Source organism: Sinohyriopsis cumingii, chromosome 15, assembly GCF_028554795.1.
Source record: "Sinohyriopsis cumingii isolate HCF-2022 chromosome 15, ASM2855479v2, whole genome shotgun sequence".
NCBI classification, from domain to species: Eukaryota; Metazoa; Mollusca; class Bivalvia; order Unionida; family Unionidae; genus Sinohyriopsis; species Sinohyriopsis cumingii.
In genome coordinates, this window is record NC_142975.1 from 122,565,482 (window position 1) to 122,592,001 (window position 26,520).

At 35.0% G+C, this 26,520-nt stretch overlaps 2 protein-coding genes across 7 annotated transcripts in view; one reads left to right on the plus strand and one right to left on the minus strand.

Moving 5' to 3' along the window:
- Positions 1-5,982, minus strand: part of LOC149782638 (protein broad-minded-like) — a 185,661-nt gene extending 179,679 nt beyond the window's left edge. For 4 of the 6 annotated variants that reach the window (XR_016414416.1, XM_089934132.1, XM_089934133.1 and 1 more), the window contains exon 1: positions 5,851-5,979. The gene's annotated coding sequence lies outside the window, so the exon portion shown is untranslated. Of the gene's footprint in view, positions 1-5,808 lie in introns of all 6 variants that reach the window. The other 2 variants (XM_089934131.1, XM_089934130.1) reach the window with 2 other exon arrangements.
- Positions 5,983-6,064: 82 nt separating this feature from the next.
- The window catches only part of LOC149782639 (protein NipSnap homolog 3A-like), a 32,154-nt gene continuing 11,698 nt past the window's right edge, over positions 6,065-26,520 (plus strand). The window contains exons 1-5 of the mRNA XM_089934134.1: positions 6,065-6,221; positions 16,053-16,272; positions 20,272-20,430; positions 21,580-21,717; positions 24,291-24,359. Coding sequence (XP_089790260.1) covers positions 6,129-6,221; positions 16,053-16,272; positions 20,272-20,430; positions 21,580-21,717; positions 24,291-24,359 — 679 coding nt within the window. The 5' untranslated portion in view covers positions 6,065-6,128. The remainder of the gene's footprint in view (positions 6,222-16,052; positions 16,273-20,271; positions 20,431-21,579; positions 21,718-24,290; positions 24,360-26,520) is intronic.

Consider the following 26,520-nt stretch of genomic DNA (forward strand, 5'->3'; position numbering starts at 1 on the left):
GCAGGCCATTACTTTATAGGTCTTCCAAGTAGGCAATTACTTTATAGGTCCTCCATGCAGGCTATTACTTTATAGGTTTTCTTTGTAGGCTATTACTGTATAGGCCTTCCATGCAGGCTATTACTTTATAGGTCTTCCATGCAGGCTATTACTTTATAGGCCTTCCATGCAGACTATTACTTTATAGGCCTTCCATGCAGGCTATTACTTTAAAGGCCTTCTTTGTAGACTATTATCTTACAGACCTTTGTAGGCTATTACTTTATAGGTCTTCCATGCAGGCTTTTACTTTATAGCTTTCCATGCAGGCTATTACTTTATAGGCCTTCCATGCAGGTCATTACTGTATAGGTCTTCCAAGTAGGCAATTACTTTATAGGCCTTCCATGCAGGCTATTATTGTATAGGTCTTCCATGGAGGCTATTACCTTATTGGCATTCTATGTAGGCTATTACTGTATAGGTCTTCCATGCAGGCTATCATTTTATAGGCCTTCCATGCATGCTATTGCTTTATATGCCTTCCATGCAGACTATTACTTTATAGGTCTTCCATGCAATCTATTACTTTATAGGTCGTCCATGCAGACTATTACTTTATAGGCCTTCTTTGTTGGCTATTTATTTATAGGCCTTCCATGCAGGCTATTATTGTATAGGTCTTCCATGCAGGCAATTACTTTATAGGCCTTATCCAGGCCATTACTTTATAGGCCTTCCATGCAGGCTATTACTTTGTAGGTCTTTCCATGCAGGCTATTACTTTATATGTCTTCCATGCAGGCTATTACTTTAAAGGCCTTCTTTGTAGGCTACTAATTTATAGGTCTTCCATGCAGGCAATTACTTTATAGGCCTTCCAAGCAAGCTATTACTTTATATGCCTTCCATGCAGGCTATTACTTAATAGGTCTCCCATGCAGGCTATTACTTTATAGGCCTTCTTTGTAGGCTATTATATATCTTTTATGCATTCTAATATTTTACAGGCCTTCCATGTAGGGTCATACATTAAAGATCTTCCATGTAGGCTGATACTTTAAAAGTATTTCCATGCAGGCTAATAATAATAATAATAATAATAATAATAATGACTTTATTTAAATAAGAAGCACATTAGGTCAAATTACCAATCTGTCATGAAGCCTTATACAATGACATCTGTATATATATATATATATATATATATATATATATATATATATATATATATATATATATATATATATATATTACAAGATGAGGTGTCTTTTGACAACAAATGCTATTAAAAACTAGTCAAATGATCCACTGCTATAATGAAATATGCACAAACCTTTAAGGATGAGTACATACAGGATTCATACAAATAGTAGTAGTAAACATGTGTGAACATTATAGGTATCTGAGTACATGATAACAACGTTGTAAAAAGTAGTAGCAGTGAATTAAACAAAATCATACAAATTATTGTTTCTTTATTGGTTGACAAAAAAACATTTTGAAAGCTTGGCAGGAGTCAACTGACATTATATAGGTGGTATGGAATTCTATAGTTTGGCTCCATAGTTTGAGATAGCTCTTAGTTCATAGATATGCACATTTATAACAAATTTAAAGTTACATTTAAGATACTCAGGAGCAAGAAAATGTAAGGATTTATAGACTAGTAAACCCTCCTTTTGAAACTGAGTTCTCTGTTGAAATGGAAGCCACTTTTGGGTTTTAAAAAGATTTCTTGATGGTTTATCTAAATCAACATAAAAAATAACTTTATCTGCTCTTTTCAAATTTTCAGTAATCATTCCTGATTTTCTGTACCACTATTAAACCAGGGAAAACAATATTCTAGGTGTGGCATAATATATGCATTGTAGAATATTCTTTTTTATTTTTGTGAGAGATAAGATTTTATTCTGTTCGAGTGATAAAGTGTGTATGTGATTTGGATATATAATATAGCTTTAAAAACTTTTCAGTCATATTGCTTCGATGTCTGCAGTGTGGCAGTTTATAGTGATGTTTAGCACTGGAGCATCATGCCACAGATATGTAGCATGATGTCCTACCCAGTCACATTATCCTGATACCTGGCTGACCAGTCCTAACTCTAACCTCTTAATGACGAGCACATAGCGAGGCAGCTGTTAGTACCATTTTTATAAATCAATGGTATGACTTGACCGAGGTACAAACCCATGACCTCCTGTATCTGAGATGGATGCTCTAACCACTAGGCCACCAGAACAGTCTATGTTCGAGAAATAAATTAAAAGCAGTCAGTTAATATTTTTAATGACCCTTATCAACTTGTATTCTATAGCACATGATATTGCTATCATGATGCCAAGTAGTTTTTCATTTTCAGATTATTACTCATTTTCTCAGCTTGTATGTTTGCTTGACTCTATATGATGATGCTTTAGATATGGTTCATTTATCTTCATACCGTGGTGTTCACAACAGTCATTCATTTTTACCAAATCTTTATTTAATTATTGTTAATCTCATGGCCTGTTGATCCTATGTCATATAATGTCGTATCATTTGCGAACACGGCAGTGGATAGCTCAATGTCATATCGTAAATCACTGATGTACAGCAGAAAGAGTAATGGTTCAAAAACTTCTTCTTGTCTGTTTTCAAGATAGGTTTCAAACCAAGTTAAGATTTCATGGTTAACTTGATATATACTGAGCTTTTCCAGCAGGATTTTGTGATTTGCAAAAGCCTTGGTCAGGTCAAGGAACACTGTGCCTAGAAGGTTCCCTTGATCGATTGCTGTTAACCAATCATCCACCATTCTTGTTAGTGTAGTCAGACATGAATGTCCTTCTTGGAAGCCTGATTGTATTGAATGTAGTAAATTAAATAATTCCAGGTAGTTTCTAAATTCATTATAATCATGTCTTTCTAATATCTATGAAAGTGCTGATAAAAATTATATAAGTATATAGTTATTCATATCAGAAAAAGTTTCCTTCTTATTGTACTGGAGTTACTTTTGCCAGTTTTAGCCTGTTTGGAAAAATGCTTTTGGAAATACTGACATTGAAGTTATACATGAGATAATGTGCAATCAACTGAAATGAGTTTTAGGAATTTAGCATTTGTATTATCTAAACCTGTAACTGTTCTGATATTAAGTTGGTCAAATTCATTTAAAATGAATTCAAGGCTTTTTTTAGTTATTCTGAAGCACTCTTCTTTGCTAAGTTTTGATGAAATGTGCTCATCTAATTCACCACTGAAGAATCTTTTATGAGCTGTGAGAGCTGTACATATTTTGTTTACATTCAAAAAGTACTCATTAATCATTGAGTGCATTTGCAATTTCAAGAGGTTCTTATTCAAAACCACCTGAATAGTGCTGAATTTGTCACTAATACATATACATATAAATTGCAGGTTATTTACAGATTTGCCTCTCAAGTCATTGAAGATTTTCCAGAGTTTTCTAGGTCTTTTGTAATACTGTCTGATATTTTAGTGGAACAGTGTTCAAAACAAAAGATTCCTGGTACTTCAATATGGCTACCCAAGTGGATTAAGTTGAACTACAATGGCTATATCTAAACTTCAGCTGATATATCATTTACAGCACTGGCATAGAATTAAAGAAATCCATCAATATTAACAGCATGATATGAACATCTGGATTCAAAATGGATGATCTCTGTTCTTGAGTTTGATTTCATTCAGCCCAATTCTGTTTGAAATATGATAAAGAATTAAAACTAGGATAAACTATGTGTACCCTTCTGACAGTATTACTGACATGCTTAATACCTTACAATGACAATCAACACAGCAATGGTATAACTATAATGGCAATCATTACAACAATGGTACATCTGCACTTATGTTGTGTTACTATAAGAAATCACTAAAAAGCTCAGCAGCAGTGCCATAATTGTACCATCCTACTCTAGCATCAATATAATGTATCATTCTACTCTAGCATCAATATAATGTACCATCCTACTCCAGTATCAATACAATGTACCATTCTACTCTAGCATCAAATAATGTACCATCCTACTCAAGCATCAATATAATGTATCATTCTATTCTAGCATCAATATAATGTATCATTATACTCAAACATCAATACAATGTACCATCCTACTCTAGCATCATTATAATGTGGCATTCTACCCAACATCAATGAATATAATGTACCATCTGACTCAAGCATCAAAATAATGTACCATTCTACTCTAGCATCAATATAAGGTATCATTCTAACCAACCATCAATATAATGTATCATTCTACCCAACCATCAATATAATGTACCATCCTACTCTAGCATCAATATAATGTACCATCCTACTCTAGCATCAATATAATGTATCATTCTACTCCAACATCAATATAATGTACCATCCTACTCTAGCATCAATATAATGTACCATCATACTCTAGCATCAATATAATGTAACATCATACTCTAGCATCAATAAAATCTATAAGATAAAGCTGCTTAATGAAGTGCACTGCAAACTCAACATTTATCAGAAGTCTTTTTTCTTAAACTCTGAAAGTTTTTAACTGGCTGTGGTTTTCTGTAAGTGCGATTAAAAAAACACCATGCATGGATGCCCTTATATCTGATATCCAGCACGTACCACTTAAACAGAGATATGTAGGAGGGGGGGTTACTACAGTATTCACGTGACCCTCCACTAGCTTTTACCCATTTGTGATTTTAAATCCATAAAGGATAGAAAAAATGCAATTAACTTACTCATTTCATTCATTTATTTACAATTTATAATGCAAATGTTGGCAAGAACTCCTAAATTATGTCATCTTGTTCACCTTTCAAACCAAGTGGAAGTTTTCAATGTAAATAAACAGACTGTTGTTTGTCCTTTTCTAGTTCCTGGAAAATTTATTTTCATTGAAGGAGTGAGGGTCCTAGGACTACATACATACCTTGATGGTAAAACCTGTGTCATCTGCATCCAATACTTTCAATGTCTAGTTTTAGTATTTCTTGACAAAAAAAATGAACAGAAAAGCAAACCCTCTTGTTAACATATGTTCAAATGGATGTAACTCCCAAAGTTACAGAATTTTTCAGAGCTTATTGGAGACAATTAGCTACATCACTTCTGTTGTCTGAATGTGTAAACTCTAACACGCAAATACTGACGCCATATTAGTAACTCCCACCCCAACCCTCCTTTCATTTGTTTTGAAATGCAAACAAATCAGCAAAGTTAGGGACCCTAGGAGACAATCATGTTAGAAATTATACACTGATGACGCATTTTTGTCATATCATTAAAGCTATTTCTTTCTAAGCTCGATAGTGGGTACAAACTCCTGGGGGTGGGGGTCAATACTTTCATTTGTTCACTCGGCCTATAGGCAACAGTGTTGTTGTTGTTGTTGTAGGGTTTAACGCCATTTTTCAGCACAAGATAGGCTATACATGGCGGCCAGTATAATTGGTGGAGGAAGAACCCTGGAAAACCCCGGGAAGAACCACCGACCCTCGAGAAGCTACTGGCAGGCTTTCTCACGTACCCACGTTAGCCGAGCCTGAGACTCGAACTCACGCATACAGAGGTGAGATGGCAGTGATCCGTAACGGCGAGCGCTTTAGACCACTCGGCCACTCGGGGCCCCTGGCAACAATGTTCTCCCTCGGTAGCTGTTGTCCCTCAAATATATTTTGTCGTGTATTGAAGCTGGAGCTGTGTATGTCATCTGCACAATATAAAGCAATTAAAAGTCCAGTTAAAATTGAGCTATACATTAACTACAATAATCGAATAAACATGCAAACGAATTTTTATAATAAAGCAAAGACACATACATTCACTGAATAATCTCTCCTCTCGGAGATTAAAATTGTTACCTTAATCTAATTACACTTATTCATTTTGTAATTAGCTGATATAACGAATAATAAAGGTTTACGCTATTTTCTCGATAGCGAGAACATTCTATATTCCAGTTAATGACTGTTTACAATCTGCCACCATTTTACATTCTTTGCCGAATACATTTTAAGAACGGAATGGTGATTGGCCAAAATGTTGCACGTTCGACAAATCTGCACCAATGAATAGGAGTTGCATATCCAGTGCCAGTTGAGGTTGGCAAGCACCTGCATGTGACTTTCAGAGTTCGACAATGTCAGCCAATCTTTGCAAGCGTTTCTTGCGACATAATATTGCTGCATTTATTCTGAGTGCAACCAGAAAGTCTATAAATTCCTCTCAATGGGTAAATGTTGGGCTGTCATGTGAATTTTCCGTTTTAATTGTATCCAAGCACTGGTAAAGAATGCTTGTTGGTTGGGTAGGATCGCAGCTACAATTTGGACCAAAGTCCGGGTGGATTCGGACCAAATTACGGCTGATTCGGACCATGTGAAATATTACTAGAAAACTGGAACATACATGCCTAATTTATTTCAGGATTTATTGCTTTTTCCCAAGCATAGTAATATAATTTGATTTAATAAAATAAAAATGTGTTAAATCTTTTAAACTGGTTTTGGCTTAGTCCTACTACAGGAGTCTGACGTTTTATCAATAAAGTACGGTAAAATCTCTGACACCATGAAATCACTTAACGGTAATATAAATAAACACAAGGAGTGAAGCGTGACCACAACCCTCCACTCGATTCGACTTTTCTCATGCGTATCTTATCACTTCATAATTGCAAAAAGACTGAAAAACTACAAATATACTTTCAAAAGACAGTGACATACCACGCATAACTCGGACGACTATTGCATTAATCCAGTCTGGCAAATTAACCATTATTTTCACCATTACGGTCACAAACTCTTTCTATTAGAAACCACCAGATGGAAGTAACCCATTCTACCATGGGCTGAATAACATGATGAAAGTAATTTCACAAGATAAAATATTTAGCTTGCTTTTTATTTTATATTGTATCATTTTATAATTTTATATAAATTTCCAGAACCTAAATATGTAGTTAAAGTTTGGATACTAGAAATAACAGTTGATGATGTCATCACACTTAAAATATTAAAAACGGATGCTGGACCCGGTAGATTTAAAGATGTGTTTGATCGACTTTCTAGAGGTTGCCACCTGGTAAGATCATCTGTTGTTTGTACTGATGTTTTTTCATAACAGAAAATAATAGTGAAAAAGAAAATATGATACTTGTATGAGAGATATATTATTTATTATGATTATGATAATGATAGAGAGAAAAAAACAGCGGGAAAGGAGAAAAGCTGATACTTTATACCACTGATTAACCATTGATGGTGATGTGTGAGAGAGAGAGAAAATAGTTGTGATGGATAAAATCAATACATAATACGATACAATTAATGACGATGCGAGAGAGAACAAAATGATTCTTGTATGATTTACCAATGATGAGAGAGAGCAAAGGCAGATGACGAAGGAAAAAATTACTTATATTTAGCATTTATGGTAATACTGACGTTAGGTACAAATGATCCATTACCTGATAATTATACCACTGATGATGATGAGATGAAAAATATAGTGAAGGATAAAAAAAAGGAACGTGAATGATGTATTTATCACATATGACTATGAGAAAGAAGAAACATGTTTACTTTAGATTTACCATCGTTAATAATGATGACGAAGGCAAGAGAAGAGAAACGTGTTTCACTGTATAATACCTTGCTCATGCCAATGATATAATGATTTATACCGAAATTGTACTAGTTCATCTAATACCTAAAGAATACCTTTCAGTGGTGTGGGAAGGTTACAATATTCAATCTTCAGAACCACCCCCTCTCCTCTCCTGTCTCAAATACACACATGCATGCATGCATGTTTGTATGTATGTATGTATGTATGTGAAGAGTGAGAGCATTTTATTTACAACTTTTGAAAAGAGTAGTAATATAATATGTAAATAACATTTTAATGATGCATGCATTATTCTGAGCAAATTCAAATCTATTGATACCGCATTATTAAATTTCCCTAGTATTAAAAGATAATACAGATTCTGCGCCATGTTTGGTATGATTATTAGACCCTAATGCATATTTACTGCAGGCTAGAAACTAGTTAATGGGCTACTTATGTCTGGTGGATTCTGATAGAAAGGGTTTGTGACTAAATTTGTGTGTAATGGTGAAAATAAATGTTAATTTACTAGATTGGATTAATGTGATGATCATCTGAAAGTTATGCGTTGGTACGTCACTGTCTTTTGAATGTATAGGTGCAGTTTTTCAGACTTCTTGCGATTCAGAAGCAATAAACGATGCGTCTTGAGAAAAGTCAAATTGAGTGGAGGGTTGTGGTTACGCTTGCTCTCCTTGTGTTCATTTATATTACCGATAAGGTGATTTCATGCTGTCAGAGATTGCGCCATACTTTATTGATAAAACATCAGACTCCTGTGGTCCTACAATGTGAGACACATCACCTGGTATTTTTGTGGGGTGGGTGGGTGATGGCACTAAAACAAAATAACATGTGCTATGTCTTACATTGTAGGACTAGTCTTGGCTTAGACCAACATGTAGATCTCAGCTTTTTTGTGCTTTTTTCCCCCTGACATTTCTGGTTATCTGTAGTTCTAGAACATAAGACACGTCACCCGATATGTTTGTTCTGGGGGGGTGATGGGTCTTGCTGCCTAACTAATAGCGCTGTGTAGCGTGTTTTGATGTCGACTAACATTGTAACAAAAGACAAATTTTCAGGAATATCAAACACAACTGGCAACCAATAACGACACTTTTCTACAAAATAAAGTTATGTTTTGCCAAACTTTACTTGCCCTGATGCCTTTTCTCTAATATATTCAAATTCTCACAGAAGAAATGGACCTGTTTTCAAGTTTCATTGACCTACATTTTGGTTGGCTGGAAGGTGATCAAAGTCAGGAATTCTGAAATTGGGTTAAGTTGAAATATTATTCTTTAACAAAATGAATAAAAATATATTATGCCTATTGGAACTGTAAGCAATGTTTTTGTTTCATTCATGAAACGTGGGGGTGTAGTGGTTGTCTGGGGTGGGGTTCTTCTTATAGACTTTAACGAATTATGAGAAGTTCCCCTGGTCCTTATTCAGAAGGTTAATTCTGGACACTATATTATTTATTGACTAAATATATTTATGGCTACGAGCCCCCAGTCAGCAATGCTGACAGTTAAAAGAAATACAAAGATGAAATTTAAACAATAACAATTTAATAAATGAAATTTAAAAGAATTTAAAGTAATCAATGTCTCTCTTTCACCCAATGATCCCTTTGATCATCATTTGAGTTCACAGTGTGAGGAGATTTTTCCCTTCTTGAGTGCTACTCATCTAAATCTCTTCGTTCCCTTGTCTTTCTCTCCTTTCGTGATCTCCACTTCCGCTTCCTCTTCTATAATCCTTGTTCCTTGCCGTTATCTTGACTTCCGGTTCCTCTTCTAGTATCCGGAACCCTTGACGGTATCCCTTGAGGTCACCCGAAATTCACTCGGTATCTCTCACCGTCACCCGAAATTCTCTGAACTTCTCTCGTCCCCCGAAATTCTCTGAAATTCTTTCGTCCCCCGAAAGCTTCCTGTTGAAAGGTATAATGCATTAGCACAGGGTTATAAAAATCTTCCCTCACACTACGTCACTGAACTGAACCATCAGTTTAAGGCGGGACATTTGGGTCGCGCATGCGCACACATCGAAATTCCCATACACTTCCGCCGCTTACAAAAATGGCGCCATAACACAATCACACAAAGGATTCAAATATCTACATACTGAGCCCTATCAGTATATACATACAAAATATTTCAAATATGATTGTACTAAAATATTACTACGATTAGTAATATGACTATCTATATATTTATATATATTTATATATATTTCCTACACAAGCGTACCAAATCCACAATATTCACATTCAAATGGTGATAAACGGCAATCCGTTACTCAATGGCAAAATCTATCATTACGTAAACAAATTTCTTGTCTACCAAAATATAACTACGCAAAGAATTACAATATTAATTCTTATAGCGGCTAGCGAGCAATACAATTCTTCACAAATACAAATCGTCCTTTCAAAGGGGCGTAAACGTAATAATCCACGAAATAATATGCACACATATTACTAGCGAAAGAAGAGAACATTTTCGCCTCACAAATAAGGTGTACATAGTAACATTATGAATAATGATGCAACGAATCAACATCGTAATCAATCATAAACAAAAGTACTAGCTAAAGTCATGAAAAAAATGCAAAATATTAAGGTCATAATTAACTATTCATACTTCAATACAAGTAAAATGTATACATACGACAAATTCTCTTCAATTAACAGCAGTCGTATCAAGCAGAATCAACGTAACATCAAACTTACCTGATCGAAGCTATTTCATGAATTTCCTAAATTCCGCCAATTTTTACGAATGGCTAACGGAGTGTGTGTCACTGCGACTCTTAAACACCAACTGACGAATTTCAGGCTTGTACAAGTCTTATGCCAGTTTCTCGAATCAAGTCCCACCTACAACGCATCCCGATTGGATGGCGACGGACTCTGGTCATTTGATCGAACTATCAATCATAAAAATGTCAGTCTGTGTGTCCCCATGTACTGTCCAGCCTACCATTGTCGGCTTCCGGCTCTTTGAAGTTGTCTACGTCACGTGTTCCCATGTACAAAGATTCCCGCCAGATTTCCACTCAAGAGCTCAAACAAAGACTGGGTTACGTAAGAGGATTAGCCAACTTAGGTACTTGGAAAAACAAAGCTTACCTGGCTCCACTTACAGACTTATAAATACATGTATAATACAAGGGGTTGGGGTAAAACATCACAAAACATATCCCCCACATGAACCTACTTAAACATACTTCAGCATACCTCGAATACTGTCGCATTGCAACAAATTCAAATGTATGTCAGCGGGACATGAAAATGCATCTATTTGCCTGTGTCATATTTTCATTCTGCCAGGATAAAGACAGCACAGTAAGTATATTAATTACACATAAATTAGTGGAAGAATGTCGATATAGGTGGCCAGGTGTGCAAGATATTCCTGAAACTTTGACTCCTCATTCCGATGTCAACTGACATCGGAACAGGCTATTCAAGGTCATTATTTGGTAGTAAGACATAGCACTAAAACAAAAACAACATGTGCTATGTCTTACATTGTAGGACTAGTTAATCTCCAGTGCCAGAAACAGAAAAAATAGGGAACTACTTGTTGGTCTAATGACAGCTCAGACTGGTAGTCCTAAAAGGGTGAAAAGCAAAAAGAAACTAAGTGCTAGAAAAACTTGTGTTTACTTTAGTTCTTTATAAAATTCAAAAATTCTTTTAAACATAATAACAAAACACATTGACTAATGCATTTACAACCTGAAATTTCATAACGTTTTGGTCATGAGCAGTCGAAGCATAAAGTGGTATGTGACGTGACTTGTGAACCGCTCTGGTGGCCTAATGGTTAGAGCAGATGCAGGAGGTCGGCCTGGTGTCAGGATAATGTGACTGGGTGGGACATCGTGCCACATGTCTGTGACATGATGCCCCAGTGCTAGGCATCACTATAAAAATTCACACTGCAGACATTGTAGCGATATGACTGAAAAATTGTTAAATGCTACATTAATTAATTTGTCTTTTACTGAATGAGTCATTGCATTTTCTGCCCTTTTTCTTTTTGTTCAGTTTTTTTTTGTTTTTGTTTTTTGTATTTCATTATTAGGGCTCACTTTCCTGCAATCTGCCTAAATACAACAAACTTTCGTTCTTGCTGTTTCTCAGAAATATACAACCATCTATCCAAATCTGTGTAATGGTATAAGAACATTTCTTCTAACTTGTAATTGCCCATGTTTCTAATGTCTCTGTCTTCACCTTGTCATACAGTATGTTGATGAACTTTGGAAGATCCTGGAACTTTTCAGTCGACCACAGACTTCAGATTATGGTTAGCACTGGCTGAATTGTTATTCGTCAAGTTAGATTGAATTTAAAATTTCTTTGCTTGTTCTGTTACGTGTTTTTCCAGAGGAGCAGCAATGTCTGATCACAGTATTTTCTGAAAGTCATTCCGCTTGCTGTTTCATCCAAAATGTTGATTTCCCGGTGGAGTCTGTAAACATGCGTGGAATGTGTTGATGTATGTAGATTCAACAATACTTTCTTTACCAAAGACAGCTGTGATGATATTTTGTTTGTGTTGTATATCCATCACTGTGCACCATGTGCTTGTATATTCATCACTGTGCTCCATATGCTTGTATATCCATCACTGTGCACCATATGCTTGTATATCCATCACTGTGCTCCATATGCTTGTATATCCATCACTGTGCTCCATGTGCTTGTATATCGATCACTGTGCTCTATGTGCTTGTATATCCATCACTGTGCTCCATGTGCTTGTATATCGATCACTGTGCTCTATGTGCTTGTATATCCATCACTGTGCTCCATGTGCTTGTATATCCATCACTGTGCACCATGTGCTTGTATATCCATCACTGTGCTCCATGTGCTTGTATATTCATCACTGTGCACCATATGCTTGTATATCCATCACTGTGCTCCATATGCTTGTATATCCATCACTGTGCTCCATGTGCTTGTATATCCATCACTGTGCTCCATGTGCTTGTATATCCATCATGTGCTTGTATATCGATCACTGTGCTCTATGTGCTTGTATATCCATCACTGTGCTCCATGTGCTTGTATATCCATCACTGTGCAGCATGTGCTTGTATATCCATCGCTGTGCTCCATGTGCTTGTATATCCATCACTGTGCACCATGTGCTTGTATATCCATCACTGTGCTCCATGTGCTTGTATATCCATTGATGTGCTCCATGTGTTGTTGTTGTTGTAGAGTTTAATGCCATTTTTCAGCACATACATGGCAGCCAGTATTAATGGTGGAGTGAGAACCCGGGAAAACCCCGGTAAGAACCACCGACCCACAAGAAGCTACTGGCAAGCTTTCTCACATACCCACATTGGCTGAATTCGAGACTTGAACCTACACAGACAGAGGTGAGATGGCAATGATCCGTAACGGAGAGCGCTTTAGACCATTCGGCCACTCGGGGCCCCGTGCTCCATGTGCTTGTTAGCATTGTTTTTCAAATGCCCTGTGCACAGCACCTGTGTACTTCCAGGTATCATATGGACATGACATTTTTTTCATTCCCATTCATTGTCACTGCCTACAGCGAAGTTTGAGAGTTCATTATCACTTAGGTTATCTGCAGTGTCATGTAGGAAGGAAGAATATGTCTTTGCTGATGAATTTATGTGTATAAAAGTCTGTCCAATTTATGTTTTAATATCTGTCCAATTTATGTGTATAAAAGTTGTCCAATTTATGTGTTTTAATGTCTGTCCAATTTACGTGTATAAGAGTGTTTCCAATTTATGTTTATAAAAATCTGTCCAATTTATGTTTTTAAAAGTCTGTTCAATTTATGTGTATAAAAGTCTGTCCAATTTATGTTTATAAAAGTCTGTCCAATTTATGTGTATAAAAGTCTGTCCAATTTATATTTATAAAAGTCTGTCCAATTTATGTTTATAAAATTGTTCCAATTTATGTGTATAAAAGTCTGTCCAAAACACAGCGGATAATCCATGGTTTATCTTTTTACAACTGACAGATCTTTATATACTGTAGGCATCACATCTTCTGTGTTGTATGTAAGTATATATAATACAAAATCCAGCTCCTTACAACAGAATCTTTTAATGTCATTAATTTGTTGTGGCACAAAAAGTGTTATAAATGGATAATTTGAACCATTTATATGCTTTACTCTTGGTACAAATGGATGTGTCTTTGTCATCTCTTTTGACATTGATTATGTTGTCTGCAGTATTGTATGATACCTCTTTAGGTTTCTGTTCATGTTTGTTGATAGAGTAGTTCATTTTTGTCTATTGTCTTCCATTGCATTATCATATTCATTATTATTGTCTTTATGCATTGACCTTTCCACTACCTTTGAATGTGGTTGTTTTGATTTTCTGATAATTCCATTCATATTGTGATTTGATCCAGATTAAGTTGCCGTTGTTTTCCTTCTTTATAGCATGCCCCTCCCACTGTTTAGGCAGAAATGTGCCCATATATTCTACAATGGCTAAGTCTTGAGAAACTTAAAAGGGAAGTGAAGCAACTTTAAATTCATGTAATTCTTGTTTAAATTTTCCTTGTCAGTGGAAGAAGCTGACAGAGAGTGATAAGGCCATTCGAGTATTATAACTTCACTTGCAAGAGGCTGTGATTCTTTAGAAATAAAATCCTTTCTTCCCAGGCAGCTGCTAGTACCATTTTTATAAGTCTTTGATATGATTCAGCCAGGGTTTGAACCCATGACCTCCTGCATCCGAGGTATATGCACTAACCACTCAGCGAAAAGGGTGGAAGGTCATGTTCCTGCACTTAAATGCATATTTTTTAGTCCCATTAACACTTGGATACACTGTATCCATCCATATATTCAGTAAGTTGGAAAGAGTACTGATCCACTATAAAGAGAACCAATTTCCTGGTTCAGAACAGTCTACATTCTTTTTTCAATTCAGGTGAAAGCATTTATAACTTGGTGTACTATTCCATTTAATCTGACACCATTTAGCACCATTTAGCAACAACAATACTGTGATTCTGTACTCACTGACTCATCTTCCTTCAGATAAATGGAAACAGCATTAAAGAGGCAGTCCCCATCACCTGTAGTCATCAAAGCAGCCTCATCATGTGTGTGTGTGTGCATGTGCATGCATGCACCTGGCCTTGGTCCTGGGAGGCACCCATACATCTAAAGGGGATTTAGCCCCTGTGACATTGTTTGTCATCTCAACTATATAATCATGGCCATACTTACTGCTCATGAAAATACAAATGCAGATGCCACAATGACCTTTGTACTTTGGGGGTAGTTACTACCATCAGTGACCTGCATGACATGACATTTGTGCTTGGGAAAGTCCTTACCATCAGTGTCCTGCATGAAATGACATTTGTGTTTGGGAAAGTCCTTACCTTCAGTGACCTGCGTGACATGACATTTGTGCTTGGGACAGTCCTTACCATCAGTGACCTGCATGACATGACATTTGTGCTTGGGAAAGTCCTTACCATCAGTGACCTGCATGACATGACATTTGTGCTTGGGAAAGTCCTTATCATCAGTGTCCTGCATGAAATGACATTTGTGTTTGGGAAAGTCCTTACCTTCAATGACCTGCATGACATGACATTTGTGCTGGGAACAGTCCTTACCATCAGTGACCTGCATGACATGACATTTGTGCTTGGAAAAGTCCTTATCATCAGTGTCCTACCTGGGGCAGACATAACAACAGTTACCTGCATGACATGACAGTTGTGCTTGGGAAAGTCTTTACCATCAGTGTCCAGCATGACATGACATTTGTACTTGGGGCAGTCCTTACCATCAGTGACCTGCATGACATGACATTTGTGCTTGGGAAAGTCCTTACCATCAGTGTCCTGTATGACATGACATTTGTACTTGGGGCAGTCCTTACCATCAGTGCCCTGCATGACATGACATTTGTGCTTGGGAAGGTCCTTACCATCAGTGACCTGCATGACATGACATTTGTGTTTGGGACAGTCCTTACCATCAGTGACCTGCAGGAAAGGCCCTTACATAAATTCTACATGGGGAAGCACTGTCATTTGTTGCAAAAATGCAGTAGTCTCATATTTTTTTATTTTATTTTCCAAAGAAGTTTTATTGGATCATTATTGCTTTTTCATGTGAAAGAAAACCTTGAAGAACCTTTAACATATATTGAAAGTACTATGATACCAATTGATTATTGACTTATTTCCTTTTTTTCAGGTGGAAGAAGTTTCAGTGACATATATTAAAAGAAATATGGTATTGCAGTATTTGTATTGTGAAAGTTTAATTTTTCTTGCATTTTGGTGGTTGCTCTGGTGGTTGCATTTTACTAATTTATTTTGATTTTGTTCAGTATTTGTGTCCATATGTACTTATAAACTTTCGATTAATTTCTGTTTTGTGTGTCTTTATTTTAGTTTGCTTGCACAACAACTAACTTTTCCACTAACTCTTGTGAAACATCAGCGGGAAAGGTGTATGAGCTACGCTGTTACAATATCATTCCCAAAGACATGAAATACTTCCTTGAGCTCAGTGAGAAATGGATGCACTTAAGAACCGTGCACTCGAAATGTATTGGTTACTGGACTAGCGAAATCGGAGGGATAAATGATGTAGTTCACATTTGGGAGTATGGTATATAACATGCATGATATAAAAGAGAGAAACAATATAAGAATATTTTAATTAGGAAATAAATTTCACCAATATTTCTGAAAAATGATTTTGTGAAAATAATATTCATAAAAAAAGACAGTTTGCAGAAGTTTTGTAAGCTGAATTGACAGTATTCATTAAGTCCACTTGTGATAAAATATTTATAGTTTATAATGATTGAGGCTTTGACAATAAAATATGTATTGTTTATAATAATTGAGGCTTTGTCAATACAATATTTATGGCTTATTATAATTAGGGTTCCCACACTATTGGGAAAAAGTCGGGAGAAATTATAATGTTTTCCTGACCGTGAAAAGTCCTTGAATTTCGCAAATATTGATGAAAGTCAAGGAAAAACCCTGGAATTTTCTGCCACTACTCGATGCCCAAAACAATCACTTAATTGAGTTGTAACTAAACTGATCATGAGTTAAATTTATTGAATTCTAACCAGAATATTTGGAGGGAGCAGTATGGATCATTTTGGTGCTTGCAATAAACATATATGCTGAGTCAATCCAAACACTCATTGGATTAGATTCGTCTATTAGAAGTTTATTTTCAAACTCAGCTTGATATCTGTACCTTTTATTATGTAGAAGGTATGAAAACTAGTCTTGCATCACAAGATGCCAACCTGGTCGTTGCAAAGTGTAGCCACTTACCAGATGGCCGAGAAAACTTAAACATTGTTAGATTGAGTGATACATGCATGAAATCGATATGAAAATTACATATTTTTTCAGAAATTTTGAGTGTTTAAATCGTTATGTCTTTAATTTGCTGAAAGACAAGATAAAACTAAGACGTCGATGAAATGTTACCTGGTACTTACAATTTGCATTGCTAGTTGCATGAGGACACAAATCTAACAACCCATATTTTCAGATGTTGTAGAAAATTTTTTACAATGAAAGTCATGCTGGTTGTAAAAAAATACAAAAACAAAAGAACACAAAATTCTCCATATTTAGATATTCCGAGAACAAATTCTAGAGTTGTATCACATGACTACCATGTTGACGTCTGCTCTCAGCTTGATAAATGAGACTGGCCAGATTGCTGGCTTTTACAAAAGTGTCTGACTTTCATTTAATGTAATTGAATTTCTGTACAACAACATTAAAAAGGAGTTTGTTGTTGATATCACAAGACTATTGGACTTCTCTGTCGTCATTTGAGATTTGTGAAGTCATGTGACTAGTAATGCCTTTGCTGTAGTTTTGTCTAGTCTGTCAACGGATTAAAGACATAATGTTTATAATACTTGCCATTTCTGAGAAAATAAATAATTTTCCTATTGATTTCATGCAGGTATGAGTCGATATAACATAAGTTTAAATTTGCTAGGCCCACTGGTAAGTGACTACCATATGTCGCTACGCACAGTGGTGGCAAATTCCAAATTTTCAATATGCAATTACATTGACCCCCCACCCTAACCTTAATGTCCAAATATGAAAAATGGGGTGGGAATATTTGGAGAAAACCTGGATTACAAAACAGACTGCTATTCGTTTTAAGCCAATTTTGTAGTACAGATTGTTGACTCTCCGAGCTGAAATGAGAAATTGTCGTCCCTTGTATTATATATTAAAAAACTATATGAACCCCTGTTTCAATACAGGCTTGGGGACTGGTTTAACGAATTACAAGAAGACATGTTGATTTTACAGAAAATTGAGTCCTTGTTTATACAACAGTATATAATTTTGAAGGTCTTTTGTCAAAATTTAAATCAACCCGTTTAAAATGTTTTTTAAATGATGGATTTTTAACCAGATCATCTTAAGAAAATTAAGTTGTTTGAAAAATCTTGTTTGGGATTTTATTGGCACAGATAAATTTAGGGTTACTCTTTTCGTTACAAGACAAGATTTTAATTATTTGCATTTGGGTTTTTTAATATCTGTAATTAGGAAATTTTTACTTTCTATATATATATATATATATATATATATATATATATATATATATATATATATATATATATTGCTATAGAATTCTTTAGAATTAAAGGTTTGAAAGGAAACAAAACTTATTTATGTTCATTATGTTGTTCCCACTTGGCAACATAATGTAGATCAGCAAAATAATGTTAGAATTTTTATTCTGTACATTGAAATGACTTTACATGCCAATTTATCGGAATATAATCAAACTTGTTTTGTGTGATACATTTTGTGGTTTTGTACATGATCATCTTTTCTTACTTAGATGTTTTGGATTGTCTTGACAGAGAAACATCTTTAGATTTAGAAAATGCATGATTTATAATCTAAAATGTTTTTTAATTCCATTCAGTAATGATCACATGTGAACCATGTATAATTGAGGTTTCTTCAACTAACTCCACACGATTATATCTTTGCCGGAATGCTTCTGTATACAATGTAATGCATGAGCTATTTGCACACTCTGCTCAAAATGTCCAAGTGGGTTGGTTAAATTTTACATGATAGGAACTTATTGAAAACTAATAATTAAACCAGCACAAATGATATATATTCATGCACATTTGCTTAAATTCGTATGCGGGACAGGAAGGGTTTGCAACTGGCTTGGGTGAAAGGAATTGTCATAGATAGAAATGTATTAAATAAAAGTGCTAATACATTTGAAATGGCCTTTATAATCATGATAATGCACTTTCAGTAGCCTTTATAAAGAAACAGGCCCTTATAATAGTCTTATCACACTTGAAATGGCCTTTATATTGATGTTAATATACTCGAAATGGCCTTTATGATGATGTTAATACACTTGAAATGGCCTTTATGATGATTTTACTACACTTGCAGTGGCCATTATAATGATATTAATACACTTGAAATTGCTTGCATGATGTTAAAACACTTGAAATGGTCTTTATGATGATGTTAACACACTTTAAATGGGCTTTATAATGATGTTAATATATCTGAAATGGCCATTAAAATGATTTTAATACACTTGAAATGGCCATTATAAGTGTTAATACACTTGAAATGGCCTTTATTATGATGTTAGCACACTTGAAATGACCTTTATGATGATGTTAACACACTTGAAATGGCCTTTATGATAATGTTAACACACTTGAAATGACCTTTATAATGATGTTAGTACACTTTAAATGGGCTTTATTAGAATGTTAACACACTTTCAGTGACCTTTATAATGATGTTAATACACTTGAAATGGTCTTTAACATGATGTTAATGCACTTGAAATGGCCTTTATAATGTTAATACACTTGAAATGGTCTTTATAATATTAAAACACTCAAAATGGGCTTTATAATGATGTTAATACACTTGAAATCGGCTTTATATCGATGTTAATACACTTGAAATGGCCTTTATAATGATGTTATTGCACTTGAAATGGCCTTTTTAATGATGTTTAATGATGTTGGTACCCTTGAAATGGCCTTTATAATGTTAATACACTTGAAATGGTCTTTATTGTATTTAAACACTCAAAATGGGCTTTATAATGATTTTAATACACTGTAAATAGGCTTTATAATGATGTTAATAAACTTGAAATGGCCTTTATAATGATGTTAATGCACTTGAAATGGCCTTTATAATGATGTTGGTACCCTTGAAATGGCCTTTATAATGTTAATACACTTGAAATGGTCTTTATAATATTAAAACACTCAAAATGGGCTTTATAATGATGTTAATACACTTGAAATCGGCTTTATAACGACGTTAATACATTTGAAATGGCCTTTATAATGATGTTAATGCACTTGAAATAGCCTTTATAATGATGTTGGTACACTTGAAATGACCTTTATAATGTTAAAACACTTGAAATGGGCTTTATAGTGATTTCAATACAGTTGCAGGGGCCTTTATAATGCTATTATTAAACTAATTTCAATTTTAGATGTAAAGTTAAAACTATTATATAAAACCTATAGAGATATTTAGCAGATGTTCACAAAAGGAATAGTTGTAGCTGCTTTTGAATTCTTTACAGATAACTTGAGTCACAGGGCATCTGTGAGACAGGCCCTGGCAAAGGACCCAGAATGGATCCAAAATTATTTCAGTAAAATATTACCTTTGTTGTCAAGACAGGAGAACAGTCTGCTTAGACTGGTTCCAGGATCAGACCTAATCACCAATACTGCTAAAGGTAAATATGAAGATTGAATTGATCTTAATCATTGCAGTTTGTTATCATTCAGTAAGGAGTCTATCTTTTGTCAGTGTGAGTAGAAAAGTTACAGAAATTGAAGGAAATGAAAACATTGGTATGAACCTTACAATGCAGTATAAAAAAAATTATTTTCACTACTTTGAAAAAAGGAAAGAGATTGACATGTTTCTATGATTGTTTTACTTCATCTTGACAGTAAATAAAATGAGCAATAATTCTTTCACTCACTTTAAGCAGCACTTCTTCAAAGCTAATAATCATTTAAATAACACACAATACATAGGTTCAGTATAAACTTTATTGTAAATATAAATAATCTTTGGCATAATGGGGGCAAATCCTGTCACAGCACACTGCACCAGCCGAGCTCTGAATTGTTTCTATAGGAATACCTCAGGAAGAGAGACTTGGGGGAGTTTGTAGGGTTGTAAGAGTGTCCGACACCTGTATGTGGAGCCGCAAGGGGTTCATACAAGGTATTTAGGGACACTGATAACCAAAACTTGATAAGTCTGATCCTGAGGATTGCTATGATAACAAACATCAGCCGATACTCCATACGTGCACTGTTGGAAGCAGGTATGAAGTATATGGGCATAATAGCATTTAAGTATTGACACAAATTGGGGGTCAAAAGCAAAGTTGTAAATGCATGAAACTTGGCAATGGCCCAAACGAAGTGAAGGAAGCTCTGTGACTATGGAACAGTGCAACTGTAAATCACATTTTTGATGCAATTCCTTATTAAGTAAAGGTACTGTCAATATTCACTTTTAAGTTGAGTCTGTCTGCAAAACGGCACAGATCCAAATCTGTCATCATGTTGGCAGATATAGGTCTGTGCTGTTTGTTAGAAATAATTGGTAGAAGATGCAACACAAATCATCATCTGTCATTGAATAACATGTTGACAGATATGGGTCTGCACAGTTTGTGATGGCAGATCAAGTTTTTTGTAGTTTGCAGTTGGACTTTTAAACAAGTTTACATGATATTAAATAGTCACCTTCCTTTGTAAATGTGTTTATTTTATTTGTATGAGTTTAAATTTCAGAGCTTTTGGAGGCTCTATTATCTTTGAACTTTTTTGTGAAATAATAAATTTTCAATTTCTCCAAATATTAGGTGTGTATGAATTGCAACAGTTCAACTTGCCTGGTAGTCCAAGCCCAGACCAGATAGCCCAGGCTCTATCAGATTGCAGTCACCCAAATGCCATGCTGCTGGGCACTTTCTACAGCATGATTGGGACTATCAGCTCTGGTAAATCTACATTGTTTGAAAATTTAAATGAGAATTACGTTTAATGATAGTGACATAGCGTCATAATTACATCAGTTTATAATAAAATAAAAAAATAAAAGAATTATTAAGAAATATCAGTATGATAATGATAACATGAAAATATTAAAGGGCAAATTAATATGTTAGGTGAATAGTGGCCTTCTGTCAAGGTCATGTATATCTTGTGTAATTTAACAGCTTGCTGTGACTGCAGTGACTGAATATATTTTTGCGGGTACCATTTTTTGAGGATGTATGAAAATTGGCATTTTTATTGGTACTCAAAATCATGGATTTTAGAACATTGTATTGTTTCCTTGTTGGAATCATGGATTAATTGGGTCTTTGCAGCAACAACAAAAAAATCCCCCAAAATTGGCACCAGACTGAAAGTTGTGAAAACATAGTATGTAATGTATCTCCTATAAATGCAGTGATCCTTCACTATAACACTGGGTACATTATGTTTCACTCACTATAACCTTCGGCACATTATGCATGGTACAGTGATCCCTCACTATAACACAGGGTACATTATGCATTATACAGTGATCTCTCACTGTAACACTGGATACATTATGCATTATGCAATGATCCCTCACTATAACAATGGGTACATTATCCATAGCACAGTGATCCCTCACTATAACATTATAAATTATAGTGATCCTTCATTATATCACTGGGTACATTTTGCATAGTACAGTGATCACTCACTGTAGCACTGGGTACATTATGCTTAGCACTGTGATCCCTCACACTGGATACATTATGCATAGTACTGTGATCCCTCACTTTAACACTAGGTAAATTATGCATGGTACAGTGATCTATCACTTTAACACTGGGTATACTATACACAATACAGTGATTTCTCACTATAATAATGGGTACATTATGTATGGTACAGTGATCCCTCACTGTAGCACTGGGTACATTATGCATATCACATTGAGGCCTCACACTAGGTACATTATGCATAGTACAGTGAACCCTCACTATTCACAGCCATAAACATGTACTATTCTGTAGATGAAGTTGTCTTATAGAGGGGTACTTTATGAAGATTACTATTATATAATGTTATTAGTTCCAATACCATATAATGATGTGCCTTGTGGTGAAAAATCATTGATAATGATCCAATGCCATACCCACCTTATAAAGGGACAGTGTTATAATGATGTGCGTTGTAGTGAGAGAATATTGATAATGATCCAATACCATATCCACCTTATAAAGGGACAGTGTTATAATGATGTGCCCTGTAGTGAGAGATCATTGATATGATCTAATACTATACCCACCTTATAAAGGGACAGTGTTATAATGATGTGCCCTGTAGTGAAAGATCATTGATAATGATCCAATACCATACCCACCTTATAAAGAGACATTGTTATAATGATATGCATTGTAGTGAGATAGTGAGAGATCATTGTATGTAGGCTATAAGGTAAAAAAAAAAGGCTGTAGTTTGCTGTTCTGTCCTCATCAGACCTTTCCATTTATTTTTTATTTTTCAAGTTTGGAAAGAATGAAAAAGTTTCTGTTATACAGGAAGATCTTAATTCCATTGAACTTCAATGATAATACAATATCTCGACATACAAAAACTCACATTGCAATGATGATATAGTGTGTCTACATACAAAAACTTCACTTGTAATGATGTCCAAGCTACATCTTAAATTGTAATATTCCTATATAATTGTAATTAATGACGTATACACTTACAAAATCTCCACTTGTAACAATGTCAGAGCTAGACCTTAAATTGTTCCCGTGAAATTGTAATTAATGACTTACACAATTACTTTAGAATATTATAAAACTGACTTATTTATTTTTCTATTGATACAATTAAAGATCCAAGGTCAGTGGTGTCAACCCAGGTATGGTGGTATTGCTGAGGCAATACTGAGGATCTGTACAATCCAACAGGGATCAAAATATGACTGACTATTGACCTCTACAAGACCAGCCATAAAACATCTATTTAAATGATTTTTGATCATGAAATGTGTGTAATGTTACTATAACATCTGTTTTAATGTAACTATCTAATTTATTTGATTTGTGATAACACACTGAAGACAATATGTTAATATGTCACTGCAAGTCAGCCCTTTTTCAGGCCTCTATGGGGCCTTAAATGGTGCTCTAGTTACTATTTAAGATCAGTAGAAGGCCCTGTATAAGGCCTGCTTAAATGTGGTAGGGTATGACTATTTTTATGGTATTACACTTATCGTTTATTTTATTTAAAAAGCTGTATATCAGTATGAAAGATACATATCGGGAGAGATTTTCCCACAAAATGTGCATTAAATAAGGAAAGCCCTGTTGATCTTCATGGAGATTTCTTTCTTTCCCTATTTTTGAGACCAACGCTTTGAATTTGAATCAGATAGATTTCCTGATCGTTGGGAAATATATGTACTGTATATACTTGAATGCAATGTTACTAAAGCTGCTTTTCCTGTATCCTATTGGATTTTCCACCATTTTATCATGTCTGCATTTATTTTAATGGTTCCTTGTTCTTCCAGCTTACCAATTATGGCGTCATCCAGATGTTGATAATTTGATAACTCGTACAGGATCTGGACATTCAACAGGTATAACACACTCAATGTAGCATTTGTGCTTTTTAAGTAACAAAATCTGCTCTCAAGCAATATAGTTCTGCAATTTTCAGCTAAATTACAAACCAGTGTCAGTTTATGGATTGATTGTGCCTGCCTGGAAATCCATCTGTGCATCTGGTGCCAGCACTGGAATTAGGGTATGTAGTTTAGGTCACTTCTCAGATACTATTGTTAGGTTAGTCACATGACTTGTGTACTGCACTTCTCAATGTAAATTTTGTCACTTAACATGTATTTAAGAGTTTATTAATTTTTATCCTTGCACTGCACTTACTTTCTCAGCATTCAGTCACTTAACATGCATTTCATGGTTCATAAAATGTTACTGTTTAGTTTCTCTTTGTTAGGTATGCATTTAAACCATTTTTTTAATAATATTAACTGCATCTTTCAGTGAAAATGAGGTCACTGTGATATGTTAACCATTATGTTTATCTTATTTCATGGGCACTATTACCTATACAGTCCAATAACTTTGGATGTAATTGTCACAAATATGTATTGAGACATTAGTGAAAATGTAGGTCATTGTTCATGATCCATCGATTTGTGCTTACCATTACATTAGTTTTGTACATTATGGCATTTTCGGAGGCTTTATTATTCACAGAAACTCAGAAGTTGTTATTTAGTCTTGCACTTGTGCACTGAAATACAGGTTTTCTGCAAGTTTTAATACTATTTTCCCCAACTCTTAAACTCCAAGGTTGCTATTTTAATGTGGAAATGTTAAAACATTCACCTACTCTTTCCCATTAGTACCTGTCCATTCTACATTTATGTGTTTTCAATGATGAAATTGGACAGATGCAATACATATTTTGAGATAGCATTTAATTTACAATAAAAGAACAATTTTGCAACTGAAATTAGTTATTTGTCGGTATCGAAGTCACTGTCAACTGCTTGAGTAATGAAATGTATAGGCTGAACTAATGACTATAGGAACTCAATATCTAGGTGGGAAAGTAACTTTAAAGGTCTACATATTGTGGTATATAATCAATAAAAAAAATTATTCATAGAAAATGGGAATTATTGTACAAAATTCTGGTAAATAATGAGTGAAGACTAGATTGAAATGACAGCCAGATCTTGTCGTTATTGTTGTTGTTGTTGTAGGGTTTAACACCATTTTTTCAGCACACTATAGGCTATACATGGCGGCCAGTATTAATTGTGGAGGAAGAACCCGGGAAAACCCCAGAAAGAACCACCGACCCATGAGAAGCTACTGTCAGGCTTTCTCATATATCCACATTGGCTGAATCCGAGACTCGAACCCATGCAGACAGAGGTGAGATGGCAGTGATCTGTAACGGAGAGCGCGTTAAACCTCTCGGCCACTCAGGGCCCTGACAGCCAGATCTAGAATTGAAAATTCTAACATGCTGTTTATTTTTAGTTGAACCAGATATCAGATCATGTCAGTGTTTTATCTCATCTGGTCAAAGGGCAAGTGAGCATATGGGTATCCCATCATTAGCGCGCAAGGCATAAATTATATGTTATTATGTCATCGCCAAATAAATAGCAAATATTCGCTATTAAAAATGTTTAATAGTATTGTTATGAGTTTCAGTGTATTATTTCTATCACTGTTCAAAATGTGATATCCATCAGTTATGATATGCTCTTTCTTCTTCTCTGACTCAGTCTTTTCCATGGTTAGATATGATTTTTAAATTTTCACAAAATGAATTTGGTATTTATGGTTTTATAGACTTATACACCACTCCCTCGATAACTCGCGCACATCGGGGTCCAGAAACATCGACCGCACTATAAGCGAGGGGCGAGTTATCGAGGGACCTATAAAATAAGCCCAAAACCAATAAAGTGATTGACGACATAACGGAAAAATAAGGGGGGGGGGTAGGCAGATTATACTGTTGAATACTCACTTTATAATCGTTCTGAGATTAACTGTTAATAAATATCTCTTCATAACGGTGTACTTTATTATTTTCTCATAGGACAACATTAAAAATTTCAGGATAAATTACAGTATATTGAGGCGATCATCGAAACATTATTCCACGTTGTTTCCGTTCGCTGAACATGTGTACCATTCACACATTGTGTACTACGTCACTAAGTTTTATGTTGAATTGTATACATTCTAGTTTTA